General features: G+C 40.3%; 1 protein-coding gene across 1 annotated transcript; it reads right to left on the bottom strand.

The window, feature by feature from the left end:
- Positions 1-223: 223 nt before the first annotated feature.
- On the bottom strand, positions 224-26,948 carry valopa (vertebrate ancient long opsin a). Its single transcript, XM_043713149.2, has 5 exons — positions 26,414-26,948; positions 15,115-15,325; positions 6,864-6,981; positions 5,412-5,651; positions 224-733 (listed from the first exon to the last, which is right to left on the bottom strand). Exons 1-5 carry the CDS (start codon positions 26,946-26,948, stop codon positions 512-514), a joined length of 1,326 nt encoding a protein of 441 aa, XP_043569084.2. The 3' UTR covers positions 224-511.

The raw sequence follows: 26,948 nt of genomic DNA, 5'->3' as shown, positions 1-26,948 counted from the left end.
GTCGACCTACAGCAGATGTTCAAGAAGGAAGCTAGCCACCACTTTCTCAAGGGCAACTGGGTCAGGAAATAAATTCTGGCCAGCCAGCAAAGCACGCATCCAATCAGTAAATAAAAAATGTGATATCATGTTATTTTTGGAACTGAGAACATTTGCAAACCACAGTTACTGATTTGGAGCGTACTTGCCTGTGTAATACACAAGTAATTAATTCGGTTGAATCTGTTGTGCTGTTGTGAATTACATCTCTACGTGAAGTTGTGACTTACAAATTAACTTTGACAGAATTCTCTATGACATTGCCAATGACATATTTAGGTGTTATTCTTGAGCATGATCATTCAATTCCTTATCTGAGGCTCACTATTGCCACAGTCGATGAAATAGAAAAGAAGATTGAATGCTTGATGTGCTCCCAGTTTGCATTCAACTCAGACTAATTTTCACATGATCATGATGTGTAATGATTGAATACTTTAACTGCACATTGAAAGTTACATGTCCTTTGTATTTACACCGGGTAAGCTTCATTTTCAGGAATTGGCAGTTGAGCAAAGGTGTCACGTTTGTTTCCTTCTTCTGGTTTTGTTGCTGTATTGCAGTAAGAAGTCATCCGTGTTGCAATGGTGGACATTTCTCTCTCATTATTGTTACCTGCTTGCATTGCATGCTCTGCTGTTGGGTGGATTTCAGGTTCAGAGAGGCTGAACATTTGAAGGAGACATTTCCTAAACTGGATATAAATAAGTTGGTTCACAAATCAAATATTTTAATAAAAATATAAACAAGTATTTCATTCTGGATTTTAACTTTGTATAAAATGTCTCAAATTTTTTCTCTCCCTCAGGTCTCACACATAATTCTTCACACATGTGTATTAACTTAATATGAAAATTTAAGGTTGCAATTACACTTGTTATAAAGTATTATCCATAACATGATTGTTGGATTGTTGCTTCCAATTTGGCAAAATTATGCTTCATATTCCAATATCTTGCAGTACTTATTTGATAATCATTGTTAATTGCAAACTAGAACTTTTCTTTTATCTGCCATTAAACGCAAGCAAAATGCAACAAAATATGTCATTAGGCTTCCCCTGGATCCACAGCAAATGTGAAGTTTCAAAGATACTATTTACAAGGCATTAGTTTCTAGCAGCTTAAATATTTTTCCTGGCAATCCCAACTTTACTTTGCAATTCCATATAATTGGAAGATTTTCTCAGTTTTATTTAAACATTACTGCAAAATGGTAATCCAATACCTGAAGCACAATAATGCCGAATAGTATATTTGATGGCATCTACTTTCAGGTCTGAGGTATCACGCATCATGTACATTTGACAAGGTATACAGCTACATTGCTTGCCAGGTGGAAAGCACTTCTTCATGCATTTTGCATGGTGAACCTTAATGCCTAGGATAGGAACACCAGAGCCTGGAGCCTGCACAGTCTGGGCAGGTTTCTTCATTGATATTATTAAAGACACGGCTGTCTTTGGGGAAATTGGCATAATTTGTGATGCTGCTGGGAGTAATTCTACACAAACAAATTTATGTTGCTCTTACTATACACTCAGAGGTGAAAAAAGGTCATCTGAATCATCTCAGTAGGTTTTGCTGCCCGCAGACACTGCTTGCACTTAAGTGACTTGACCGATCCTGAAATGATGCAATAGGTGCACAATTTAAATCTATGGCACCGCTGGAAAATCAGAAGTTCACCATGCAAGTTGAACAGCACTTTCAGCTAATCTTGGCAGTGTCCACCCAGCTCTGAACTCCATATTTTCAATTAAAAACATGAATATTAGCATGAAGCATCATTTGAAATTATAGGATTGGATATACGTTGCTCAATTGACTTTGATGTTGAGGAGCTGGTGTTGGACTGGGGTGGACAAATTTAAAAATCACACAACACCAGGTAATAGTCCAATAAGTTTATTTGGAAGCACTAGCTTTCGGAGGGCTGCTCTTTCATCAGGTAGTTGTGGAGCAGGACCATAAGACACAGAATTTATAACAAAAGATTACAGTGTCATACAGATACCCTGGCAATATCCTTGTAAATCTTTTCTGAACCCTTTCAAGCTTCACAAAACTCTTCCAATAGAAAGGAAACCAGAATTGCATGCAATATTCCAAAAGTGGCCTAACCAATGTCCTGTTCAGCCGCAACATGACCTCCCAATTCCTCTACTCACTGCTCTGACTAATAAAGGAAAGCATACCAAATGCCTTCTTCACTATCCTATCTACCTGCGACTCTACTTTTAAGGAGTTATGAACCTGAACTCCAATGTCAGCAGGTTCAGCAACACTCCCTAGGACCTTACTATTAAGTGTATACATTCTGTTCTGATTTGCTTTTCCAAAATGCAGCACCTTGCATTTACCTAAATTAAACTCGATCTGCCACTCCTCAGTCCATTGGCACATCTGATAAAGATCCCATTTTACTATGAGGTATCCTTCTTCGCTGTCCACTACATCTTCAGTTTTGGTGACATCTGCAAACTTGCTAACTATACCTCCTATGTTCACATGCAAATCATTTATATAAATTATGAAATATAGTGGACCCAGCATTGATCTTTGTGACACTCCACTGGTCACAGACTGCCATTGTGAAAAGGAACCCTCCATCACTGCCCTCTATCTTCTATCTTCAAGCTAGTTCTATATCCAAATGGCTCGTTCTTCCTATATTCCATGAGATCTAACTTTGCTAACCAGTCTCCCATTGGGAAGCTTTTTGAGCGCCTTACTGAAGTCCATATAGATCAAGTCCACCGCTCTGCCCTCATCAATCCTCTTTGCTACTTCTTCAAAAAACTCAATCAAGTTTGTGAGACATAATTTCCCACTCACAAAGCTATCCCCAATCAGTCCTTGCCTTTCCAAATACAAGTAACCTTGTCCCTCAGGATCTCTCCAACAACGTGCCCACCACCGTGTGAGACTCACCAGTCTACAGTTCACTGGCTTTTCCTTACCACCTTTCTTAAACAGTGGCACCAAATTAGCCAACCTCCAGTCTTCCTGCACCTCACCTGTGATTATTGTTGGTACAAACATCTCAGCAAGAGGCCCAGCAATCACTTCCCTACCTTCCCACAGAGTTCTCGGGTACACCTGATCAGGTCCTGGGGATTTATCCACCTTTATGTGTTTCAAGACATCCACCTTTATGTGTTTCAAGACATCCACCTTTATGTGTTTCAAGACAGTAAACACTGACACAAAATTCTTGTTTAGTATCTCCCCCATCTCCTGTAGCTCCACACATAGGCTGCCTTGCTGATCTTTGAGGGGGCCCTATTCTCCCCTTAGTTATCCTTTTGTCCTTAATATATGTATAATAACCCTTCGGATTCTCCTTAACCCTAATTGCCAAAGCTATCTCATGTCCCCTTTTTGCCCTCCTGATTTCTCTCGAGTGCATTCCTACTGCCATTATGCTCTTCTAAGGATTCACTCCATCTTTCCTTTCTATACCTGACATATGCTTCCTTCTTTTTCTTAACCAAACCCTCAATTTCTCTAGTAATCCAGCATTCCCTATACCTACCAGCCTTTCCTTTCACCCTAACAGGAATTTACAGTCTTTGGACTTTCATTATCTCATTTCTGAAGGCTTTCCATTTTCCAGCCATCCCTTTACCTGTGAATATCCACCCCCAATCAGCTTTTGAATGTTTTTGCCTAATACCATCAAAACTAGCCTTCCCTAAATTTAGAACTTCAACTTTTACATCTGGTCTATCCTTTTCCATCTTTATTTTAAAACTAAAAGAATCAAGGTCACTGGCCCCAAGGTTCTCCCCCACTGACACCTCAGTCACCTGCCCTGCCTTATTTCCCAAGAGTAGGTCAAGTTTTGCACCTTCTCTAGGAGGAACATCCACACACTGAATCAGAAAATGTTTTTGTCTACTCTTAACAAATTCCTCTCCATCACATCTCTGTAATTGATATGATATCCCAGTCCCATATTCCTAACCATGCCTTGAGTTCATCTGCCTTCCCTGTTAGGCCTCTTACAATGCAGCTAATTTAACGCTATGGCAGTCTTAGTCTATGTTTGGAAAATTATGATCCCCGACCATAATCACCCTATTATTCTTGCAGATAACTGAAATCTCCTTAAAAATGTGTTTCTCAATTTCCCATTGACTTTTGGGGCGGTCTATAATGCAATTGAAATAAGGTGATCATCCCTTTCTTATTTCGCAGTTCCATCCAAATGGATGTATTTCCTGGATGTATTCCCAGGAATATTCTCCCTAAATACAGCAGTAATGCTATCCTTTATAAAAAAAACGCCACTACCACTCCTCTCATGCCCCTCTTTCTATCCTTCCTGTAGCATTTGTATCCTGGAACATTAAGCTGCCAGTCCTGTCCACCCCTGAGCCACGTTTCTGTAATTGCTATGATATCCCAGTCCGATAATCCTAACCATGCCCTAAGTTCATCTGCCTTCCCTGTTAGGCCTCTTACATCAAAATAAATGCAGCTAATTTATTAGTCTTACTTTATTCTGTGCTGTGTTCCTGCCTGCCCTGACTGTTCGACGCGCTTCTTTTCCCAACTGTACCAGTCTCATATTGATCTCTTTTCTCACTCTAGTGTTCAGGGTTGTGTCGGCTAGGTGCATTAGTCAGGGATAAATGTTGAGTAATAGGGTAGGGGAATGGGTTTGAGTGGGATACTCTTTGGAGGGTCGGTGTGGACTTGTTGGACCAAAGGGCCTGATTCCACACTGTACGGATTCTATGATAAATCCTCCAGAGCAGTTTTAGCAAATCTCCCTGCCAGTGTATTAGTCTCCTTCCAATTCAGGTGCAATCCATCCTTCTTGTACAGGTCACTTCTACCCCAGAAGGGATTCCAATGTTGTTAGATTAGGTTTTAACATGTTTAACATTTCCCAGGTAACATGCTAGGTAAGTTTGCTGGACCTGTCCAAGATGTCTAACTCTGAGTCAAAGTCTTCAATGGAGAGTCCCAGAAAGAAGGGGAATTGCCTGGTCAAGTTTAAACTTCCCAGATAATTCTCATGTAGATCCGCCCGCCAGATTGTCCACAGGTTCTGATACACATCATTCAGTTGTGTGTCCAGTTTCTAATGATCTGGAGATCAGCTCATTTAGCCTAATATATTTTGTTAGTTTTGATCAGCAGTATCATTACATGTTATCACGTGAAACAATTGCACTGCAAAGACTTAACTGATCTATATATTGGCAAACTATGTATAATATTAATGCTAACTAAGTACAATCAGTACAATCTGCAGAGCTGTGTAGCAGCTTATCATTGCTAACTCCATAGGCTAGTATCAATACATTTCAACTTTTTTATTGTTACATTACAAATTAAAACAGAATAATAAAAACATACCTGTCCATTCATGAACACGTAAATGATTGGATTATAAACTGTTGCAGTTTTTGCGAAGAAAGCTGGTATTGCTGCTATCCGTGGATCTAACTCAATGGTTGGACAAATAGTCACCATTATGGAGAAAACTGAGTATGGTGACCAGCAGAAAAGAAATGCCACTATCATGACAATTACCATCCTGGTGACTTGCTTTTCAGGTTTTCTTGCAACTCCCAACCTCCCTTGCGTATTTGCCACCTATGGCAAAAAAAACTAAAGGTCAACCTCTTTATGCAGAATAGGAACTGTTGTGTCATAAATATCTGCCTATCACACCAACTTGAGAACAATAATTTTAGAAGTTAGTTTTTTATTACATGAATGCTTTCAACAACTTGTTTTTTTCCTTCCCAATATAGAACTCTCTGAATGCAGAATTCGTAGCTGTGAAATGGCTGTTGAATCATAGAAACCCCTACAGTGTGACAACATTTGGCCCAACAAGTTCACACTGATTCTCTGAAGAGCATCCCACCAAGGCCCACCCACCCCATAACCCTGCATTTTTCCATGGCTAATCCACCTAACGTACATATCCTTGGGCACTATGGGGCAATTTAGCATGGCCAATCCACCTAACCTGCACAGCAGTGGACTGTGGGAGGAAAGCAGAACAATCAGAGGAAACCCACACAGACACAGGGAGAATGTGCAAACTCCACACAGACAATCATCCCTGGATAGAATTGATCCCAGGTCCCTGCTGCTGTGAGGCAGCAGTGCTAACTGCTGAGCTACCATGCTGCCCTAGGTTGCTACTGATAAAACCCATTGTATCACACAGTTGAACTTAGCACTCAACAACAAACTGGAAATTGCTGCCAGCATTAAACTAAGAATGCCAAAGGAACTTGACTTTAATTAACTGAACTACATGTTTTTTTTTAACACTAGATTACCTACAGTGTGTGAAACAGGCTCTTCAGCCCAACAAGTCCACACCGACCCGCCGGAGCACAACTCACCCACACCCTTTCACCTAACACTACGAGCAATTTAGCATGACCAATTCACCTCACCTGCACACTTTGGACTGTGGGAGGAAACCGGAGCACCCGGAGGAAACCCATGCAGACACGGGGAGAATGTGCAAACTCCACACAGTCAGTCACCTGAGGCGGGATTTGAACCCAGGTCTCTAGCGCTGCAAGGCAGCAGTGCTAACCACTGTGCTACCGTGCTGCCCACTATATTTTACAGCTTCTAGAAATAAGTGGCTTAAGAGCAAAAGATCATTAAGTTAATATTCGACACTAATTGTCAAGAGTGACAAATAGGAAAAGTATGATGAAGGACATTAAGCAAAAGTGTTTTTAATTGGTAAGATCAACTTCTTTAATAAAACAGTGTTTAAACTGAGATTCCAGAGATTATACAGAAGAGTGGAATAATCTATGAACAGGAATTTACCTTCCTTAGTCTCGTCATCAGTTTTCCATAAGATACAACTATAAGCAATAAGGGCATTATGAAACAAGTTGTAAAAAGTGCAATAATATAGGAGTGATCTTTGAGTTCTCCAGAATACCTGGAAGATATAATGCACAGTTAAATACAATAACAAACATCTTTAATATCCAAAGTCAATATATATTTAAAGCTATTCAAGTAAAATACTTGTGGTATAGCAGCTGAATAAACTGTTCAGTAAAGTTTAACGTTAGAACAACAATATTTACTTTGTAGCAATTTGGAAAAACATGGCATCTAATGTTAAAATATTTATGGTTCTGTGACATGATAACTAATGTTATTTATATAAAAAGTTATAAGTTATTCATTAGAAAAGACTTCATATCACATTCTAATTACAGAAAGCCTGAGTGCAGAAAATATTCTGCACAGTCTTCACATTATAGAATAGAATCTCTATCATATGGAAGCAAGTCATTCTGTCCATCGGGTCCACACTGACCCACCAGAAGAAAATTCACCCAGACCCACACCACTACCTTATCAGCAGAAATACTGCATTCCCATGGCTAATCCACCTAGCCTACACATCTCTGGACACTGTGGGCAATTTAACATAGCCAATCCACCTAACGTGCACATCTTTGGACTATGGGAGGAAACTGGAGCACCCAGAGGAAACTCACACAGACACGGGGAGAATGTGTAAAGACTAACCATAATTGGTATTGCTCTTAACAACAACTAAGTCAAGCTTAGTGGCATTTAAGGAAAATATTTCTTCTGAGCACTTAAATATAATGAAACAAGAAGTACATGGTTGTAGCAAGTTTTCTCTTTAAAATATTTTTAGTTGTATACTAAGTTGGTGTTTAATGAATCCTTCCATGTACAATATGAATAGTGAATTTACAGTATGCATCATAATTCAGTTACTGCATGCTTTGCAAATTCAGCCATAGTCAAAGGGTTTTGGAGTCAGAAATTAGGTAAGCAACCTTGCAGCCTTTTACCTCCACCTTCTTTAAGCTTGCCTCAATATTGGAAATATTGAATTGACCTGATATTCCAGATGTGAAATTTCACCTATGTGTAATTTCCAAGAATTTTTGATTTGGTCAAATTGAGGGTTCACGAATCACACTCTACATAAGGTCAGAAGTCTTGTTCAACAGATCTTCATTATATTTATTCTGCAAGCTTGTTGTACTGACTAGATTATCAAAATAAACACATTGTTTCGTTCCCATGTCACCTACTTTTCATAATTTGTCCATCCATGAAAACAGCTTCAGATTATATGTGAAACTAATAATTTATCAATAAATCTTCTGTTCACTCTATTTTTTCCAAGTATGATTTCAGGTGAATACTATTTTATAGTTGTTTCTTATTGATTAATATGTTCATTTATGTTGATGATGCATACAGCATAAAGATTAATCTGACAATAAATGTTTGAGTGGCAAGTGAACTCAATCAACACAGGATACTTTCTAATACTATATTGGGCATCTTGTGGTGCAGTGATATTGTCCCTACCTCTGAGCCAGGAGCCCTCAGTTCAAGTCCCACCTGCTCTACAGGTGGGTAATAATATCTCTGAACATATTTATTCAAAGTATTGTTTCATGCTAAGTCCAAGGAAACAAGTAGTTCCTCAATAGTTCTATGGTATTAGGTTTCACTTGAAAGGAAGCCTATTAATTTTGAAAGCCCATACAATCCAGCAGGGACACACTGTATGTCACAATCACCTCATTCTCATTTCCTGCACTCTCAGATCATCATGACTGAATACCAACTGAATACCAATGGTTTACCTATTTTCGTGCCAGCTTCAAGTGCAATATTGCACTGTTATTTGACTTTTTTGTAGTAGTCTGAAAGAATTGAGTCACTTGTTGGACCATTTCAGAGGACAAAAGAAAAGTCACACATCAGAAAGTCCAGGTAAGGAGACAGGATTTCGTGAATTAGATGGGCTTTCACATTAACCTGGTAGCTTCATGCCCACTGTTATTAAGACGAGTCTTCTTTTGTTACATTGGCAATTCATTTAATTTCCCAGGTGTTGCGGTAGGATTTGAACTGAGTCTTAGGCATATTATTCCAAACCTCTACATTAGTAATTCCCCCGTTCTCCCTATTCTGACTGTTACTGCATCTATTGTCATTTGAATAGAATCTCAAATACAACACATCAGTACCTTCAAAACTAAGTACAGTTCTATATTTACAACCCTATTATCCTCCTACGTTGTCTGTCTGCTGGGATTGCAAGATCAGTAAATTTATCTTGAACACATCTGAAATGCATTTCTGAAAATTCAACAGCCCAGAAACCTCAGGAATCCAGAAAATGGGTGCTTAGAGGAATATTTGGAGTCCTAGCATCCTTTAAAAAGCTATGTGAGATTTCAGACAAAGGACATCATTTAAAGATAGGTGAGTACCTGTGGCATCATGAATATTTTGGAAGCCAAATTATTTGTGGGGCATTGAAATAGGTAACAAAAAAAAAGCATTGAATAGCAAAACAAACATGAAAGCAGGAAATAGAATTAGTAGGAATGTGCTGAAATGTGTACACACCCATATCACCTTTTTAATGGAGTCTGGTAAGCAGTTAAATCATTATAAACCAGCTGGATGTACAAATCAGGTTGAAGCCTAAGACTTGTGTGAAATTGAAGGCGCTCCTGTGAAAGATTAAAGTAAGGAGGGTTTCCTTGCTTGACCTTATGCACACTGTCCCAGGTAGGAAATAGCAGATTCAGTATTGCATATAGTATTTAAAATAACAGATCTTAAGCAAACTCTAAAGATGCTGCACAATAAAATGCACATCAAGAAGCTGGCTCAAATGTACAGGCTCCAAAGTTTTCCTTATTACATATCGTGCTAGTGTCTACAAAGACCTTAGAAGTACTTCACAGCTATTTCACACCATACATGGTTGTATTATACCGTTTTGACCATACAACCTACACCGGAAATGCTATAACACTGATACCTTACAAGAGCCAACACTGAATCATTGTAATACAATCATGCTCAGTAATATGTGGTGAGGTATTGACATATAACCAGACTACAAGCATGTAACTGGACTATAGGTTGACCATATATATGTGCAATTTACAACATTGAAAAGCTATAAAATTCTTTGACTTCAGGAGGGAGCCTCACATTGCAGAGATGCATGTGGGAGATGAGGACAACATCCTCACCACCACTCCCATTCCTCAAACAACTGCTATGGGCTTTCCACAGGAGAAGTTGCCATCCCAGTGAGTCAGTAGGAGGTGGAGAAAGGGGTCTAATATTGTTAGCTTGGAGGAGGTCTCCAACGTGAAATTTTCATTTTTCGTCTGTGCCATTGAATGTGAATAATGCATTACATGGCCTTTGAGTGGAGTCAATTGCTAGATATTCACCGGTGTGGGTTTACTTTCTTTTTTCATTGAACAGTGGCATGAAAATAAATAATGCTGCACTTAATGATTGGTGAGAAAATTATGTCTTCATTAGGATCTGTCTTATAAAATATCTTCATGCCAAGCTCGATTTTACTTTGCCAAACTTTTTGTTGTATTTTCAGACCATACATGTTGCCAGCTTGTAGAGTGTCATCTTCTCCTTAACAATCACTGTTGTCTTGTAGTTGTGGAACTTCACTCCCACCAATCCTCCTTTGTCCTTAATTCCGAGGTTGGTGGGCACCAGGAACACAATGTATGAAAACCAGATGATTCTCTAAACAGGTTTTTTTCAGAAGTAATGACAGGAAATTCTTGTTGTAGAGTTTTGCACTACCTCTTGCAAACAATACTGTTGATACTAAATTAAGAGTTAATGGTTCAACCTGAGTTTGATCATTGCCTTTCAGAAAATAAAATATCTTCTGTTATTCTCCATCTTTGACAGGGGAAGAGAGGAGAATTTGTATAGATGACTTTCACCTCTGTTGCTCTACTCACTTAGAACATCCATAGAAATTCACAAGCACCAGTTAACCATTTCAAGTTTGTTCAGTTGAAATAGACCAGTTTATCACCTCAATCTGTATAAATGAAGCAAGTATTCCTTACTTTCATTCTTTAATCCTCTTCAACAATCTAATCTTTGCAGGATTTGTGAGAATATTGTAACTCTGTAGCTCTCACCAATGCTAAGATGCAACTGGTTGATATCCTGTGGAGGATATTAATGAACATTCATCTAAATTGCTTATTATCAGAGATCTTTAACAAGTTTTGTGTCCTTTTGCACCTTCTCATCCAACACTGGAAATACCAACACAGAACAGCCCTCAAACCAACGCACAAACACAACCACAAGCGAATGAACACAATCAGACTAACGACCAGATTAAGGTGCATACACATAGAAACACACAAATGTCACACAGAAACTACCATTTTTTTCTGAGTTTAGCTAGTGCTATTCATAGAAATGTTGCTGGAATATATCAGTCTCCGAAGACAATGCAACTGAAATAGAAACACAAATAGCACCTCCAGAACAATCTTTAGCCTTAAATTTCCTCATGTTCTTTCATAAAAGGCATGTAGAACTTTGCACTATCTCCTGCAATTATTGCAATTGTGACTAAATGACAAGTAAGTCTTTTTTCAATTTGCAATTGTTCTCATCAAATGTCTTTTGAAGTTTAAACAACCTTCAGGTTTCTCTTGGTGGTCTGGGAATGTCTGTGCGTATGTCCCTACATGTTTTTCCATTTTCTCTCTCTGAAGATCTTTAAAACTCCACTTACATTAGTTAGACATTGAAATCTGTTCATATAAGCACTTTGATGGCAAGCCCTAACCTTAAATCTCTCATTGCTTTAACTTATGTGGACTCTTGTGCAATTTTTGGAGTTAATTAAGAATTTAAACACAAACACAATTGATACTGCACAAATACTGGCATTTGAAAGAAATATTTTATGGCTCAATAAACAATTGCCCAAAACATTCTCTGAAGTGAATGATCAGATAGTTCCCTTCAACTATTCCAATGTCATGGTTACAGATGTACCATTGACAAGATGTACTACAACAACACTCCAGGTCTTCTTTGTAATTAACTCTAACAACTACAACAATGACTGCTTCACTTTCACATTTCCCTCCAAGTACACACCATCCTGACTTGGACTATATCAGCTGTCCAGTCATTACTAGAAAATGTTGGAACTCCATACATATCAAGTAATATGGGTGTATCTTCACCACACAGAGTGCAATTGTTCATGAAGGTCCATCGCCACATTCTCAAGGGCAACTAGGGCAATAAACGTTGGTGTTGCCAGTGGTTCCCAAACCCAGCATTTTTAGAAAAGTTCCAACATAAGCGATGATACATTGGAAACTTTGTCATAAATAGCTGTATTCCTCAGAAGTTCATTGTTAATAATCCAATAATGATTCTTTTTGAAATATCAAAATACTAGATGCAAAGCCACATACTATCATGAAAAATGTGAAGGCATATTTTTTTAAAAACAGTTTATTAGTTAAAAAGTAAAATTGCGATTGTGCTTCCCTAGTTAACTATAGTCATTGCAATCCATAAATAATTAATTGTATGAATGGTTTTAAAGATTTTTCAGCTGAAATCATGATGTTTCCTATACACTACCTTAAATGTTCAATGACAGGATTTGGTGTGACAAATCCTGTTAGATTTTCCTTTATGAGATGAAAGAGAACATGGATATCAATCATTGAGCAAAGTGTTGTGCACAAGTTTAGTTTATGTACATAAATGCCTAATGGAGAAATACCTGGATTGAGCCATTAATTCAACATTTATTAAAATTGCCTCTACTTATTTTTATATTCACTTGTGGGACATGGGCATCACTGATTGGGCAAACATTTTGCTTATCTCTAGTTGGCCTTGGGAAGGTGCTGTGAATTGTCTTTGTGAACCACTACAGTCCATGTGTTGTAAATAGATCCATGTTAATAATAATTAGATTAGATTACATTACAGTGTGGAAACAGGCCCTTCGGCCCAACAAGTCCACACCGACCCGCCGAAGCGAAACCCACCCATACCCCTACATTTACCCCTTACCTAACACTACGGGCAATTTAGCATGGCCAATTCACCTGACCCTACACATCTTTTGGACTGTGGGAGGAAACCGGAGCACCCGGAGGAAACCCACGCAGACATGGGGAGAACGTGCAAACTCCACACAGTCAGTCGCCTGAGGCGGGAATTGAACCCAGGTCTCAGGCGCTGTGAGGCAGCAGTGCTAACCACTGTGCCACCGTGCCGCCCAAAATCCATGTGTTATAAATAGACCCACAATGCCCGTTAGGGAAGAAATCCCAGGATTTTGACCTAACAACATTAAAGGAACAGTGGATATATTTCCAAATCAAGATAATGATTGATTTGAAGAGAAACTTGCAGGTAGTGTTGTTCCTATGTATCTGTTGCCCTTGTCCTTCTAAATAGTAGTGATCATGGGTTAAAAGAAGTTGTCTGAGGATCTTTGGTGAATGGTTGTAAGTTTGCTCGCTGGGCTGGAAGGTTTGTTTTCAGATGTTTTGTCACTATGCTAGGTAACATCATCAGTGAGCCTCCGATGAAGTGCTGGTGTTATGTCCCACTTTCTATTTGTGTGTCTTGGTCTCCGAAGGTGAGTAATATCATTTCAGGTTCTTTTTCTCAGACATTGGTAAATGGGATCCAAATCAATCTGTTTATTGGTGGAGTTCCAGTTTGAATGCGTGGCCTCTAGGAATTCCCATGTGTGTCTCTGTATAGCCTGTCCCAGGATGGATGTGTTGTCCCAGTCGAAGTGGTATCCTTCTTTGTCTGTATGTAAGAATACTAGGGGATAGTGGGTCATGCCTTTTGGTGGTTAGTTGGTGTTCATGTATCCTGGTGACTAATTTTCTGCATCCCATGTAGTGTTTGTTATAGTCTTTGCATGGTATTGTGCAAATGACAATCATTTTGCTGGTTGTTTGTATAGGCTCCTTTAGGTTAATCAGCTGCTGTTTCAGTGTGTTGGTAAGTTTGTGGGCTACTATGATGCCAAGGGGTCAGAGTAGTCTAGTAGCCATTTCAGAGATGTCTTTGATGTATGATAGTGTAGCGAGAGTTTCTGGGCGTGTTGAGTCTGCTTGTTTGGGTTTGTTGTTTCGGAATCGGCAGACTGTGATTATTGGGTACTCGTTCTTCTTGAATACACTGTATCGGTGTACTTTCTTCTGCTGCTCATAGTTCCTTGATGCTACAGTGTTGTGGCCCATTTAAATAATGTCCTGATGCAGCTCCGTTTGTGGGTGCTGGGATGATTGCTCCTGTAGTTAAGTATCTGGTCAGTGTGTGTTGCTTTCCTATAATCGCTGGTCTGAAGTTCTTAACCCTGCTGGCCAAGGACATTTCATAGCCCCTTTTAGCTCCCCCTAACTCCTTTCTACTTATTCAATATTCTTAAAGGACTTTGTTTGTTTTTAGTTCCCTCGACCTTAGGTATGCTTCCTTTTTTTTGATTAAACTAATGATTTCCTCTGTCATCCATGGTTCCCGAATCCTGCCACTCCTGTTCTTCATTTTCACAGGGCCATGCTTGTCTTGGATTTACCAACAAACAGCCGCTCCCAATCCTCAGTCTCCAACTCTTGCCTTTCCCCCAATTTAACATCTTAATCCAAGATTGTCCTAATCCATAAGTATCTGAAAACTTACAAAATTATGGCTACTATTCCCAAAATGCTCTCTCACTCAAACTTTGATTACCATGACCAGACTCAATTCCTTATAACCAGGTCCAGTATGGCCCCCTCTCAACTTGTTGTTTCAGAAACCTTCCTAGACACACATAACAAATTGCTCCCCATCCAAAACCATGGTACTCTTAGAGTCCCAGTCAATATGGTGAAGTTAAAATCACCCACAACAACCCTGTCATTTTCACATCTTTCTAGAATCTGACTACATTTTGCGGAATTATAAAGAAAATGTGTAGGAATGGAGCTGGCTAAAGTGTTCTTGCAGAGAACAGGCTCAGGTACAATGGGCAAAAGTACTGTACCATTCTATGATTTATAATTCCATGATTCCAACACCTTAAGGCTATTTATTTACAGGATGGAAATATAGCAACACAAATCTATGCATTAGCTACGTTACTCAAAATAATTACGCATCATGATTTCTCACTAACACTTATGTGTACACATTTTAGTCATGATTTATTCAGCTGCTGGCTCACCAATTAGGTTCACAGGTTGTGCCAATTGGACTGAGAGTGTAACTGCTCCAGCCAATGATAGGTGGGAAAGTCCAGATGAAGGAAAACACCCAAATGAAGACAATGCCAAGGACAGCGTGCTTTCCCTGCAAGCGGATATTACCCAATGGTCGGCAGATCACAAAATACCGCTCAAAGGCTAGCACTGCGAGTGACCAGAGTGCCACAATGCCTGTAAGATAGACACAGAAAACCAATAAAATTTACATTTAACACAAATCACCTTTTAAACACAAGTGCAATTTGCTTTGATTATTTTACATTCACATCCTTTTAAATGTCCAATGTGTGGGAAGTATTGTCATCCTCACATAAGATCTATTCTTGTCTGTTTGCTTTATGGGTTGAATCTTATAGCAAAAGCCTTTATGTAAGAACATTTTGCTTGTGTGTGTTTTCATTTGATATTCAAATTTGCTCACATTTTAATGAAACATGTATATTTTAGTTAGAATTAAGCTGCATCGCTTCAAACTTTATCCAAAAACCAAAGCCAAAATATCCTGAAACTTAAACATATAATGTCACATTCACAAAATGGCACTGAAACTTCTACATACTTTCCATTAACTCTGAACAACACCACTTTCATTATATACAGAAAATGCATAGCATCATACCTTATTCTGTTCTACTAGGATTAATAATAATCATGGACAATTGTAAATACCTCCAAATTATCTGAATAAGCTAACACTAATATATAGAGTAATATGGTGTACTGTCGATAATTTATCCATAGCATCTTACAAGTGTATTTTTTATCATGCAAAAACAGTCATTGAGCCATCTTATTTATGAATGCATCTCAATAACCATAAAATATATAGATATGTGGAGCATGCATTTGGTAAGAATCTCCAGAGATTATGAGGGACAAATGTGGATCATCCTCTTCTCTCACACCACTGATGCACTGATTTCCTCCCCCAACACATTTCCATTCAAATACTGTGGTGGTACAGTAGTAATCGTATGTTTGATAAGATATAATTAACATTTACAGAAATTGATTGAAGGTACCATACTTATCATTGCAGCCATCCAAATCAGCAACATGTAGCTACATAATCTATTTGCAAAATTAGAACAAATTACTTTTCATTAAAAAAGGGGAAAAAATTGTAAGTAATCCCACTTGAGTCAGTTCTACTCAGTGGAACATGCAGATTTAAATTGGATTATTTCAATAAATGGAAAGTTTTGAATAGGACACTCATTTCCCAATTATATCTGGCAGACCAGCCTGGTCTCATGATAGGGAGTGCACATTAAGAAAATCAATCACAGAATTATTATTTTAAAAGACACTTGTCAGAATCTAATTAGGAGAAAGTGAGGACTGCAGATGCTGGAGAGTCAGATTGAAACGGGTGGCACTGGAAAAGCACAGCAGGTCAGGCAGCATCTGAGAAGCAGGAAAATCAATGTTTTGGGCATAACCTCTTCATGGCTTCAAGAAAATCTTGATGTAGAAATTGGAGGGGGCTATGTGGCAAACTCAGCTCAACACTTCCTCCAAATGACTGCCATGTTAGACACAGTGCACTAATATCTCTATGGGTACCAGCCACATTCACCCCACATCCACAGGCATTGGCATGCAATATGTTCCCACTTCTAAGAACATATATGGCATGTCTTTCACTCTTCAGTGTTACATCTTGGGATGCACAGGCAACTATCATTGTAAATGCTGCAGCAAAGACACTGTGCCCTCAGGGACATGCACCCAGCTCCTGGATGGGACCAAGCTGCATCTCTGAACTCTTAGCTTGAGATCATTGAGCTCACTCACTAGGAGCACTCATTCTGAATCTACCTGAATGCTCACAGCATGCTTAGTTTGAATTGCCTTTTCTTGCCTTTTTACACTTTGTCTCCCCAGAGTTAATAATGCTCTGATTTATCATGGTGATCAATAGGCCCTGTCAAATAAGAGTCTTTGCTCAGGGCTTCCCTCTACAGTAAGACAATGGCAGCCTCCAATGAAGTCCAGGAACTTGAAAACAGTCGGTCAGACACTGAGGTGTTCAAAATTGGGGTGGTCTTCACATAAGGGGTGAGGAACTGAATATTGGGCAACCCATCACTGTCTTGCATTTTTCTGTACTTTCAGGGTGGCTAGCCTCCTAGAATGAGAGAGCGGTGGTATTAAGAGAGTGGCACAGCTGTTACATTTGGTGCAGGTTGAAGGAGTGCCAAAGCGAATGGAATAGGCCATACTGAGGGCATGTTGGATGACTGGTAAGTGGTCGATAGCGAATGACGGAAGAAGAGGGAGAGTGGCAGAGTATGAACTTTGATGGGAGGGGTGTATTGTAGCAGAGATAGAGTGAGTGTGAGGTATCAGAGACAAGATAGTGGCACTTGCACTATTGGAGTGGAGGTCATTAACCTTGTTTCTACAACATTGGGGATTCCTCCAAATAGCTGAGACTGCCATGACCAGGGTGGCAACTGTAGAACAAGTCTGGTGTTGAGGCCTCCACTGCTGGATCTGGGGGGACCCACAGAACCATCTCATCCAATAGGACACTAGGTCCCTGCCCACAAAGTGAGGCATGTTATCCCTCTGTCTGCCTTATCTGGAACGACTATCACGAATCAAGCCAGGAAATTCCAAACTGACAGTACTGCTTTGGGTGCACAATGGGAACTTAGAGATGAATCGAGTGCAAGAGATACCTGTGAATTCCCTCATATCCACTAAGTGGTGAGTTCTGGGAACAGCGCATGTTAAAATGGGATCAAATCAGACATGATGGACACCACAGGGGCAGGGTAGATATTAATAAGGTGAGCTTGGTGAGGTACAGTGAGAAAATTCACTCAGCCTCCTGGCAGGAATTTCTTCAAAACATTTGATGCAATTCAGACGTAGCCAAAAGTAGCATAAGATTCAGCCCTCTGAATTTTGTCACCCAACTATTGTCTATCATTTTAAGTTCCTTTCCTGCTCAGTTTTTAATTGATAATTCATTTCAAGAGAGGTTGCAGGATTCCAGGTCAATGTTGTGTTTTCCAAATGATAAATGCCCCAGTGGTTACCTTACTTAAATGAATGGTCTAATTTAAAATAACACCTTCCTGTCTTTGAAATTACTAAAGCAAATTATCAGGATGGATACCAAAAATGGGCATTTTTATTATTAGGTAAGGAATTTCTTCTTTGTGAAGTGATAAATATTTCCCTGCAAGTCCCTCTGTAAGCTTTTGTTATTAAAGTTCCTAATGCAAAGCTGTTGTTTAAGTTTATCAATGTGCTAGTCAAATCTGTAAATCAAATCTTCGATAGAAATGCTATCCACCATTTTCTTCCTGATGAAATATATAACGATCATTGATCTAAGCAATGAAGGATGCCATTTAATCCATCTTCTCATTGAATGATTATCCTTAAGCTGTCATTATCTCCGTTGAGATTGATAACATTTGAAAGAAATTCAAACTCCCTGTCAATACCTGAAAAAATGTCACATCAAGATTTCATGTTTTAAAGCTTTTACTTCTACAGATGACTAAACATTATTTTGTAGAAAATTTATGCATTTATTTACTGAGGGAACATTCCCCTTTTATACCTAGATTATTGCGTTCTCTGTAGAACTGTAATTCTTTGACTAAACACTGTGGGTGGCATGGTGGCACAGTGGTGAGTGCTGCTGCCTATCAACACCAAGGACCCAGGTTTGATTCCAGCCTTGGATGACTGTCTGTATGGCGTTTGCACATCCTCCCTGTGTCTGCGTGAGTTTCCACCAGGTGCTTTGGTTTCCTCCCACAGTCCAATGGTGGTGGTTAGGTTAGGTAGCTTAACCCCATGCAGGGTTATGGGGGATGCCCTTCAGAGGCTTATTGTAGACTTGATGGGCTAAATGGCCTCTTTCTGCACTGTAGGGATTCTATGAGTCCAGATTTGATCCCAGCTTCCAATGAATTCCTCTACCCACTTTTGCCAAGTAATAACACTGTCTTCAAGCACTGTCCTCAGCTTTGGATAGTTACTTTAATCTGTCACCATCAACACTGAATAATTTTTTTCTCCCTCACTATCCCAAACAAATCTCCATACTCCAGCTCTTACAACTGTGGGAGGAAAACGGAGCACCTGGAGGAAATCCACAAAGACACGGGAAGAATGTGCAAACTCCACACAGCCAGTCACCTGAGGGTGGGATAAATTCCGGGTCCCTGGTGCTGTGTGGCATCAGTGTGAACCATTGAGCCACATTGCTGCCCCAAAGTCAAACGAAAACAGGCTCTTGTCTTCAATATAAAACAAATTTTGGAATGTATGAACATACGAGCAGTGTGGGGCCCTCAAACTTGGTTTGCTATTCAATAACCTCAAGTAGATCACCAAGTTAAGCAATTTGCCAGCCTAACTGCTATTCAGAACCATAGTAACTCACACCAGCTTTCATTGTTAACAGAAAGCAACTCTGTTAATTGCAAACACACTTAACCTCAGTAAATGGCAGAGAAAATATTATTAGTCTATTATAAAAACACAAACACACACATATACGTGTTCATAATTAAGGCAGAAAAAGGCGATTTAACACATATTTCATCGAGGGAAGGTTGTAGACAGAGAAAAGCGAAATTCTGAAGATTAAGAGTCCACATCCCAAATGTATGTTAAATTGTGTCTCACAACTCCTTTCAAGTTGAACAATCGTGATATGCTGTTGGCTATAACGCAATGATTGTTCTTTGATAGTTGATCAGGTGGACCTGGGTTTTTCCTTGTATGAGAATTTGGTGTCTTAATTTTTCTGGGTTTTTTATTTCACTTTTCACTCAGGTTCTTTCATCTCTGCAACTAAATTCTGAGACTTCAGGCTCTCACAAAAAGGAAAAGGAGGGGGAAATGTTTTCTGTTTGCCAGTATGGAAGTCTGTGGCTGCACTAAACTTAAAATTCTATAACAAGCTGTAACTCAGCCAATACAATAACTGACATTAGGCAGTCTTTCCTGAATTCAAAACCACCGGTATTATTCTGACTCAATAACGTATCAACAGCAACATTGTCTTGCACAACTAAAAATATGCGCCACTTGATGTTTCCAAGTTACCAAACTTTACTGGTAAATCCGCCATATAGCTGTATCTGATTTCCCTTCCAGTTTATAATCCAGAAAGGAAAAATATGTGAACATATTTCCACCCATCAATAACCTTTCACCTCTTTGTTTAGTAATAGTCTACATACTTTGCCTTAAAAGTATTCAAAGTTTTGCTTCCATCTCCTTTAATGTACTTGCATACTAACCTATTGTGATTCATGAACTAGGACATTCAGATCCATCTGCATCTCAGAACTCTATGAGGTAGATAGAAGTTATGTTGTTATGCTAGACATTGTTACTGAGACTATGGGACAGAGTTTCAATGCGAGATCTTACTTATTTGAAATCCAAAGCTGTCTGAGTTATTAATCTCTGCCATCTAACATGATCCCTTATCACCTCATTTCTAGATTTATGATGTTCCCAGGACTGCGAGTTTATTTTAAATTTTTTCTGTGGCCCTTGATTTCCCTTAATGTCATTCACAATGTCCACTCTCCATGAGAGTGCACTCAATCTGAACATAAGTACTTTGCTTATTCCTAGCATTCTCAGCTTTTAAACCATGCCTTATTTTAAAGTTGGTCCTTGCCACCAGGAATCTCAACTTTACTCAACAAGCAGAACCTTGACTCAGAAGCATTCCCCCCAACCCTGCCCCCACTGTCCGACCTACCCCACCCCCAAATCCTAAGCCCAACCCTCCACTCACCCAGTGTAATCTTAACTGCCTTGGAGTAACTCCATCACTAGGGAGTTCTGAACACTCTCCTGCTGCAGGTTATCTCTCATCAGGTCTAAAATGCTTTTTACCATTGACTATAGATTCTGTCTTGTTGAATCTTGCCATGAAGGCCTCTTCTGGCGGACTGAGAAATGTTCAGCTTGCCAAGCTTCCTACTGTTTGGTATACGCAGCCTTCGTGAAGCATTGTATGAATAAATTTTCAGATCTTCACAGCTGCCAGCATTTTGCATGCTGTTGCCAAATGGAGTCCATACCGCTTGCCAACATGGTGTAAGATGAATCCTCATTACAGCTCATCATGGTACAGGATCCATCTGATAGGTACGTAGCACCATTCTCTATCCTGGTGGGAGCCTACAGAGCCCACTCAGTCTAGTGTGGCACAACACAAGCACTCGGTTGTTAAACAAAAGAATCTGATGTAGTTTATTGCGTGATAGCAAGAGGTACAAGTTATATCAGTGAGGGAGACATTATAACTACACTACAAAGTAGTAGTCCCCATTTTTAGACCCTACTTCTTCAATTTCTAAAGCTGTTTCCCCAATTGGATCCATGTGACATCATCATACTAGATGGTGCTTAATGTACTCCTCAGCATTAATCTTTTCAGACCCTTATATAACAACAGGTTTAGTGATGTGGATGTAACTTCAAGCTTGCCAATGAAAGGGTTGGCTGAAAATAATCTAATGGCTATCACGCACTCAAAATCCCAAGTGCGGCCCAGAGAGGCTGTATGAGCTGAACAGTTTAGGCATGGTACTGAAGGTACTGCAGCCACCTGGATAATGTACAGAAGCCTCAAAGCGGGCAGTACAAGTCATGAAGGCTTGAAGTGGCTAAACAAAAGCCAACACAATTAAACAGGAACAGTGGAAAGTCTCAAGCAGGCCAAGGGACAGTGACAGGGATGTCTCACTTTGTCGAAGAGTCTGAGAGATATTACTTGGCAGTTCAAAGAGCTGAAGATAAGTGTATGAGTGGAAAGAGGCAAAGAGGGATCCGTGGGATTGTTAATGTTTGCCTCCCCACAGAAAGAATTGCAGTCACAGAGTGACCCTAATTATAACTAGTCCTGAGTCTAAAAGCTCTGCCTGTGCTAAGCAAAGTTACAAATCACACAATACCAGGTTATAGTCCAACAGGTTTATTTGGAAAGACTGTCTGATGTCGGCTATTGGATCGGCTGAGATGTAGTTTATTTGGCTTAACTTTGTCCACCCCAGTCCAACACTGACAGCTTCACATCATGTGCTAATTAACACAAAGTGTCAGCAGGCCCTTCACTCTGAGGTTTCAGAAGGTGGCTGCAGAAGTGAAAGAACCTGAGGCCAGCTCCACCAAAACTTTGACAACTTGAGCTACAGAATGAGGCACAGTTTCAGAACATAAAAGCTATTGAGATTGTTTAAAGAGAACTTAATAAAATTGGATCCGAGTGGGATAAATTAAAAATAAGGTTTTTAATATATGCAACCAGACAGGAATATCAAACCCTCCTCATTTCGCATAAACTCTAAAAAGAGACTTCAATTAAAGGGAGAATAGATTACAGACCCAGTCAGATGCTAACATTCCATCTCAAAAAGAGAATGCAAAAGGTGTTGATCATGGAAAGGAACGCAAAAGTTGAGGATCAGTGTAAACTGTTACAGTAAAGACTGAGAAGGGGAAGGACATTTTTCAGATAAGACCGAACTGGAAAATGTTCATGAATCAGGCAACAGTGTATGCATATAAAAATAACTTGTACATGTTTTCTCTTCGTTAATATAATTCAGTCAAAATGCAACTTAGATGTTCACTTTTCCCTGTAATGTGGGAAGTATATCATGAACATAGGATTCTCGTAAAAAACAAAATTTTGACTTGTGAAATATCAGGAGTTTGTAAAGAGTCAATGGAAGTGTGATGATCCAAGCTTTGAAGAGAAAGAGCACGTGGGAGTAGGAAATTCAAAGAGACATATTACAATTTATTTCATTGCATTGTGGAACCTTGATATCTGAAAAATAACACATTACCATTTAGAGTTTCAAGCTATGCAAAAGGGTTGATTTGACTGAGGGAGTACAAAAAGAAAAGATACATAGAAATAAATTCTGTTCATTTGAAGGAAAGGCAGACAATGTGAAAGTGCCAAACCCACCGAACTAATGGAGAACAATGAATCTTCTCTCTCTCTCCTGAAATCTGCTCACCTGCTGGTCCACCCAAACAAGAAAAGTGCAACTATTCAACTATGGAAATTATCACAGCTGCTGGATCTGACTTCAAGACATTTAGAGTCATAGAGATGTATAGCAATTCGGTCCAACTTGTCCATGCCAACCAGATATCCCAAATTAATCTAGTCCCATTTGCCAGCATTTGGTCCATATCCCTCCAAACCCTACATATTCATGTACCCATCCAGATGCCTTTTAAATGTTGCAATTGTACCAGCGTCCACCACCCCCTCTGGCAGCTCATTCCATACACGCACCACCCTCTGCATGAAACAGTTGCCATTTAGGTCCCTTTTATATCTTCCCCCTCTCACCCTAAACCTATGCCCTTGAGTTCTGGACTCCCCCACTCCAGGGAAAAGACCTTATCTATTTATCCTATCAATGCCCCTCATGATTTTATAAACCTCTATAAGGTCAGCCCTCAGCCTCCGACGCTCCAGGGAAAATAACCCCAACCTATTCAGCCTCTCCCTGTAGCCCAAATCCTCCAATCCAGGCAACATCCTTGCAAATCTTTTCTGAACTCTTTCAAGTTTGACAACATCCTTTCCCTAGCAGAGAGACAAGAATTTCATGCAGTATTCCAAAAGTGCCCTAACTAATGTCCCGTACATCCGCAGCATGACCTCCCAACTCAATGCAGTAACCATTAAGACATGTTTATATTAAAAAGAAACAACACATTATGCTTAAGGGGGAGGGGGTCCAGAATAGCAGGATATAAACGTAAAAGTTAAACAATACAAAATAAGGAAAGAATGACATTCATATAATAACTTTCATAAATAAAGGATGTTCCAAATTGCTTTACAACCAAAAGCTACTTTTTGAAATGTAATAACTGACATATTGCAGGAAATGGAACTGTGAATTTGTGCAGAGCAAGTTCCCACAAAAAGTAAAGGGATAATAACCACATAATCTATTTGTTGCAATGCCAACTGGATGATAATTTTTTACCAGAACTGATACAAAAGAGTGTGGACATGGACACCACCATTACACATGGGGACACCTCCCACCATGTGCATGGCAGGTACTCATGTGACTCAGCCAACGTTGTCTGTCTTATACACTGCAGACAAGGATGCCCTGAGGCATGGTACATTGGGGAAACCAAGCAAAGGCTATGACAACGGATGAATGGACACCGCACAACAATCAACAGACAGGAGGGTTCCCTCCCAGTTAAGGAACACTTCAGCGGTCCAAGACATTCAACCTTGGACCTTCGGGTGACCATCCTCCAAGGTGGACTTCGAGACAGGGAGCATCTAAGAGTGGCCGAGCAGAGGTTGATAGCTAAGTTCCATACCCATAGGGAGGGCCTCAACCGGGACGTTGGGTTCATATCACACTACAGGTGACCACCATTGCACTATACACACACACACAGACACTCCTACACACACACATACACAAATGCACGCACAGGCACTCCTATAAACACAGACACACGTATAGACAGATATGCACACAGACACTCACATACACTCCCACACTCACACATGCATCCTCTCACAGCTTAGACCACTTTACACTCATGCGCACACATATACACTCTCTCACCGACATTCACAACCCCCCCACTCCAGACACACACACACTCCTACAGACAGACACACTCCCACACTCTCACATGCACCCTCTCACAGACTTGGACACTTTACACTCACTTACCCACACATATACACACTCTCTCACACTCACAACTCCCCACTCCAGACAGACAGACATACACACACACATACACAAACCCACATGCACACACACATATTCGTTTGTGGGGTGAATTTGTACTTGCAGAGTTACGTTGTACTTTGCTCAAAAACTGCATGAATCCATGTAAGACTCTGTTAACTTACTGTGTTCATGGAAATAGATCTAGCTCTGCATTTTCCACACAAGGTGAGGTACACTCATCAGATATCCACATGCTGCTTACCTTCCAGTGTTAGCAGAAAGTAAACGGGACACCTGCTCCTTTCTCTGAACGACTTGTACCGTTTCTATTTCCTCTCGTCTAGATCGCCCACAGAGCCTCCGGAACCCTGACTTGAGAGACTTCACACCAAGGCAGTAACAGGAACAAAACTTAAACTCCTCAGTGCCCGGACAAAAAGGAGGCAATTTCCCTTTTCTAATTAACCTGTCATTACACCTCGCTGGAGTAGATGAGATTTGAACTTTGGCATCCTGGTTCACAGGAAGGGACATTTCCACAGTAAGAGCTCCTCTACAGAAAAGCTTATATACAAAAAGAGGGTAGTTTTTCGCGAACAGTGCCGTCAGGAGGCTGTCCTGTTACCCCCTTAACCAATTTTCCTCTCTGAGCTCTCCCATTGGCGATGTTTAGTGCGCAGCTAACAAAAAAAAACAGGAAAATAGTCCACATCCAAGGAGTGGACCAGAACCTGCATGTTTTGGATTGTAAAATCAATACCTCACGCAGCGGCTTTCTAATATCACTCGGAAAAGCAGCGTCAAAGATGTCTAGCTCCCCAATAACTCCGTGAAACTTCTGCTAATGTGAAGCCAGACCGAAGCTGATCTCATTACTGAGCTCTTGCTGTCGATCAATTCGGGGAAACCAGTGGGATTTAATGCAGCCTTCTTTATTAGGACAGCTGGAAAGTGATCCAGTCTCCACCTGGATAACATTTTAATTCCAGGGGAAGCAGGTTACCTTGCTTCCTGTTTGGATTCCAACACTGGAAAGGGAGCGGAGCTGCCCCTCCTATACACAGGAGCGTCTGTAGCGGACAGGGACTGTCCCGGGACACTGTGTACTCAGCAAGTCCCAACTTCCACAGACGGAGGTGGGAAATGGATCCAATTGATGTCCGGGCAGTCACAACATGGGGACCTTGGAAAACTTTATTGCAGGATGGAAACGCGGTTCTGTTCTGTAACCCAGCTGATAAAAGATTGTAGGTCATAACGCATAAAGCAATTTCTCATTTCACAGCGCTGGGCAGTAGCGGACATTGACAGAGCGCATTTCACCCTTTCATGTTCTCAGTGTTGCACATATTTACTGCTCCAGTCAGTCAGGTGCGGCGGCATGACTGAATGGGGAACTGCAATGTACCTTTTCCTTTCCTACATCTCATTCCCCTGTCATAACTGGGCCAAATTTTACACTAATATGCCCCCCGCACCCCATTACTCAATGCCCCACCTCTCAAGTCAAGCCACTTACCGAAGAAAGTTACCGCAAAACCTTCCAGAACGCACGCCCAGGCGCCGAGGAAGAAATATCCGTAAAGGTTCGTGAGGAAGCTGAGAGTGCCACCGACCAGCGATGCCAGGAAATCGGCTACTGACAGATTGAGAATGATGTAGTTGAGAGGCTGGCGCAGCTGCTTGTATCTGTAGGTCACCAGCAAGACCAGGAAGTTTTCAGACAGTGACAGAAATGTCACGAAAAACATTAACGTCGCCAGAACTTTGAAATTCCAGGGTTCGATGGTGCGGAGGGGACCACTGAAGGCAGCTGGAGACGGAGAGATCCCAGCCCCCCTGTCGGAGGAGGGGGTTTCATTGGCAGCTCCTCCCAAAGAGGAATTCATCTTGTTTGTACCGCAGAGAAATTCACCTGAAGCCTGTCCCCAAAACTCGTAAAAGCAGAAGGCAAATAACAGGATTTCAGACCACAGCAGTTGTCCCTCTTTAATCTTAGGTCTTCCCTCTTGGTCTTCTGTGCGATTAATGGTCCTACCTCCAGAAGTGGACAT

This window comes from Chiloscyllium plagiosum, unplaced genomic scaffold (assembly GCF_037043375.1).
Source record: "Chiloscyllium plagiosum isolate Xiang-an unplaced genomic scaffold, Cpla_swu_hap1 HiC_scaffold_22, whole genome shotgun sequence".
In the NCBI taxonomy this organism is placed as follows: domain Eukaryota; kingdom Metazoa; phylum Chordata; class Chondrichthyes; order Orectolobiformes; family Hemiscylliidae; genus Chiloscyllium; species Chiloscyllium plagiosum.
This window is presented reverse-complemented; position numbering and strand designations above follow the sequence as displayed.

Coding starts and splice junctions, on each gene's coding strand:
- valopa (XM_043713149.2), bottom strand. CDS start 26,948: ATGTCCACTTCTGGAGGTAGGACCATTAATCGCACAGAAGACCAAGAG. Junction 6,982..15,114: donor ACAACCTGTGAACCTAATTG/GTGAGCCAGCAG, acceptor TATATCTTCCAG/GTATTCTGGAGAACTCAAAG. Junction 5,652..6,863: donor TGATGACGAGACTAAGGAAG/GTAAATTCCTGT, acceptor TTTTTGCCATAG/GTGGCAAATACGCAAGGGAG.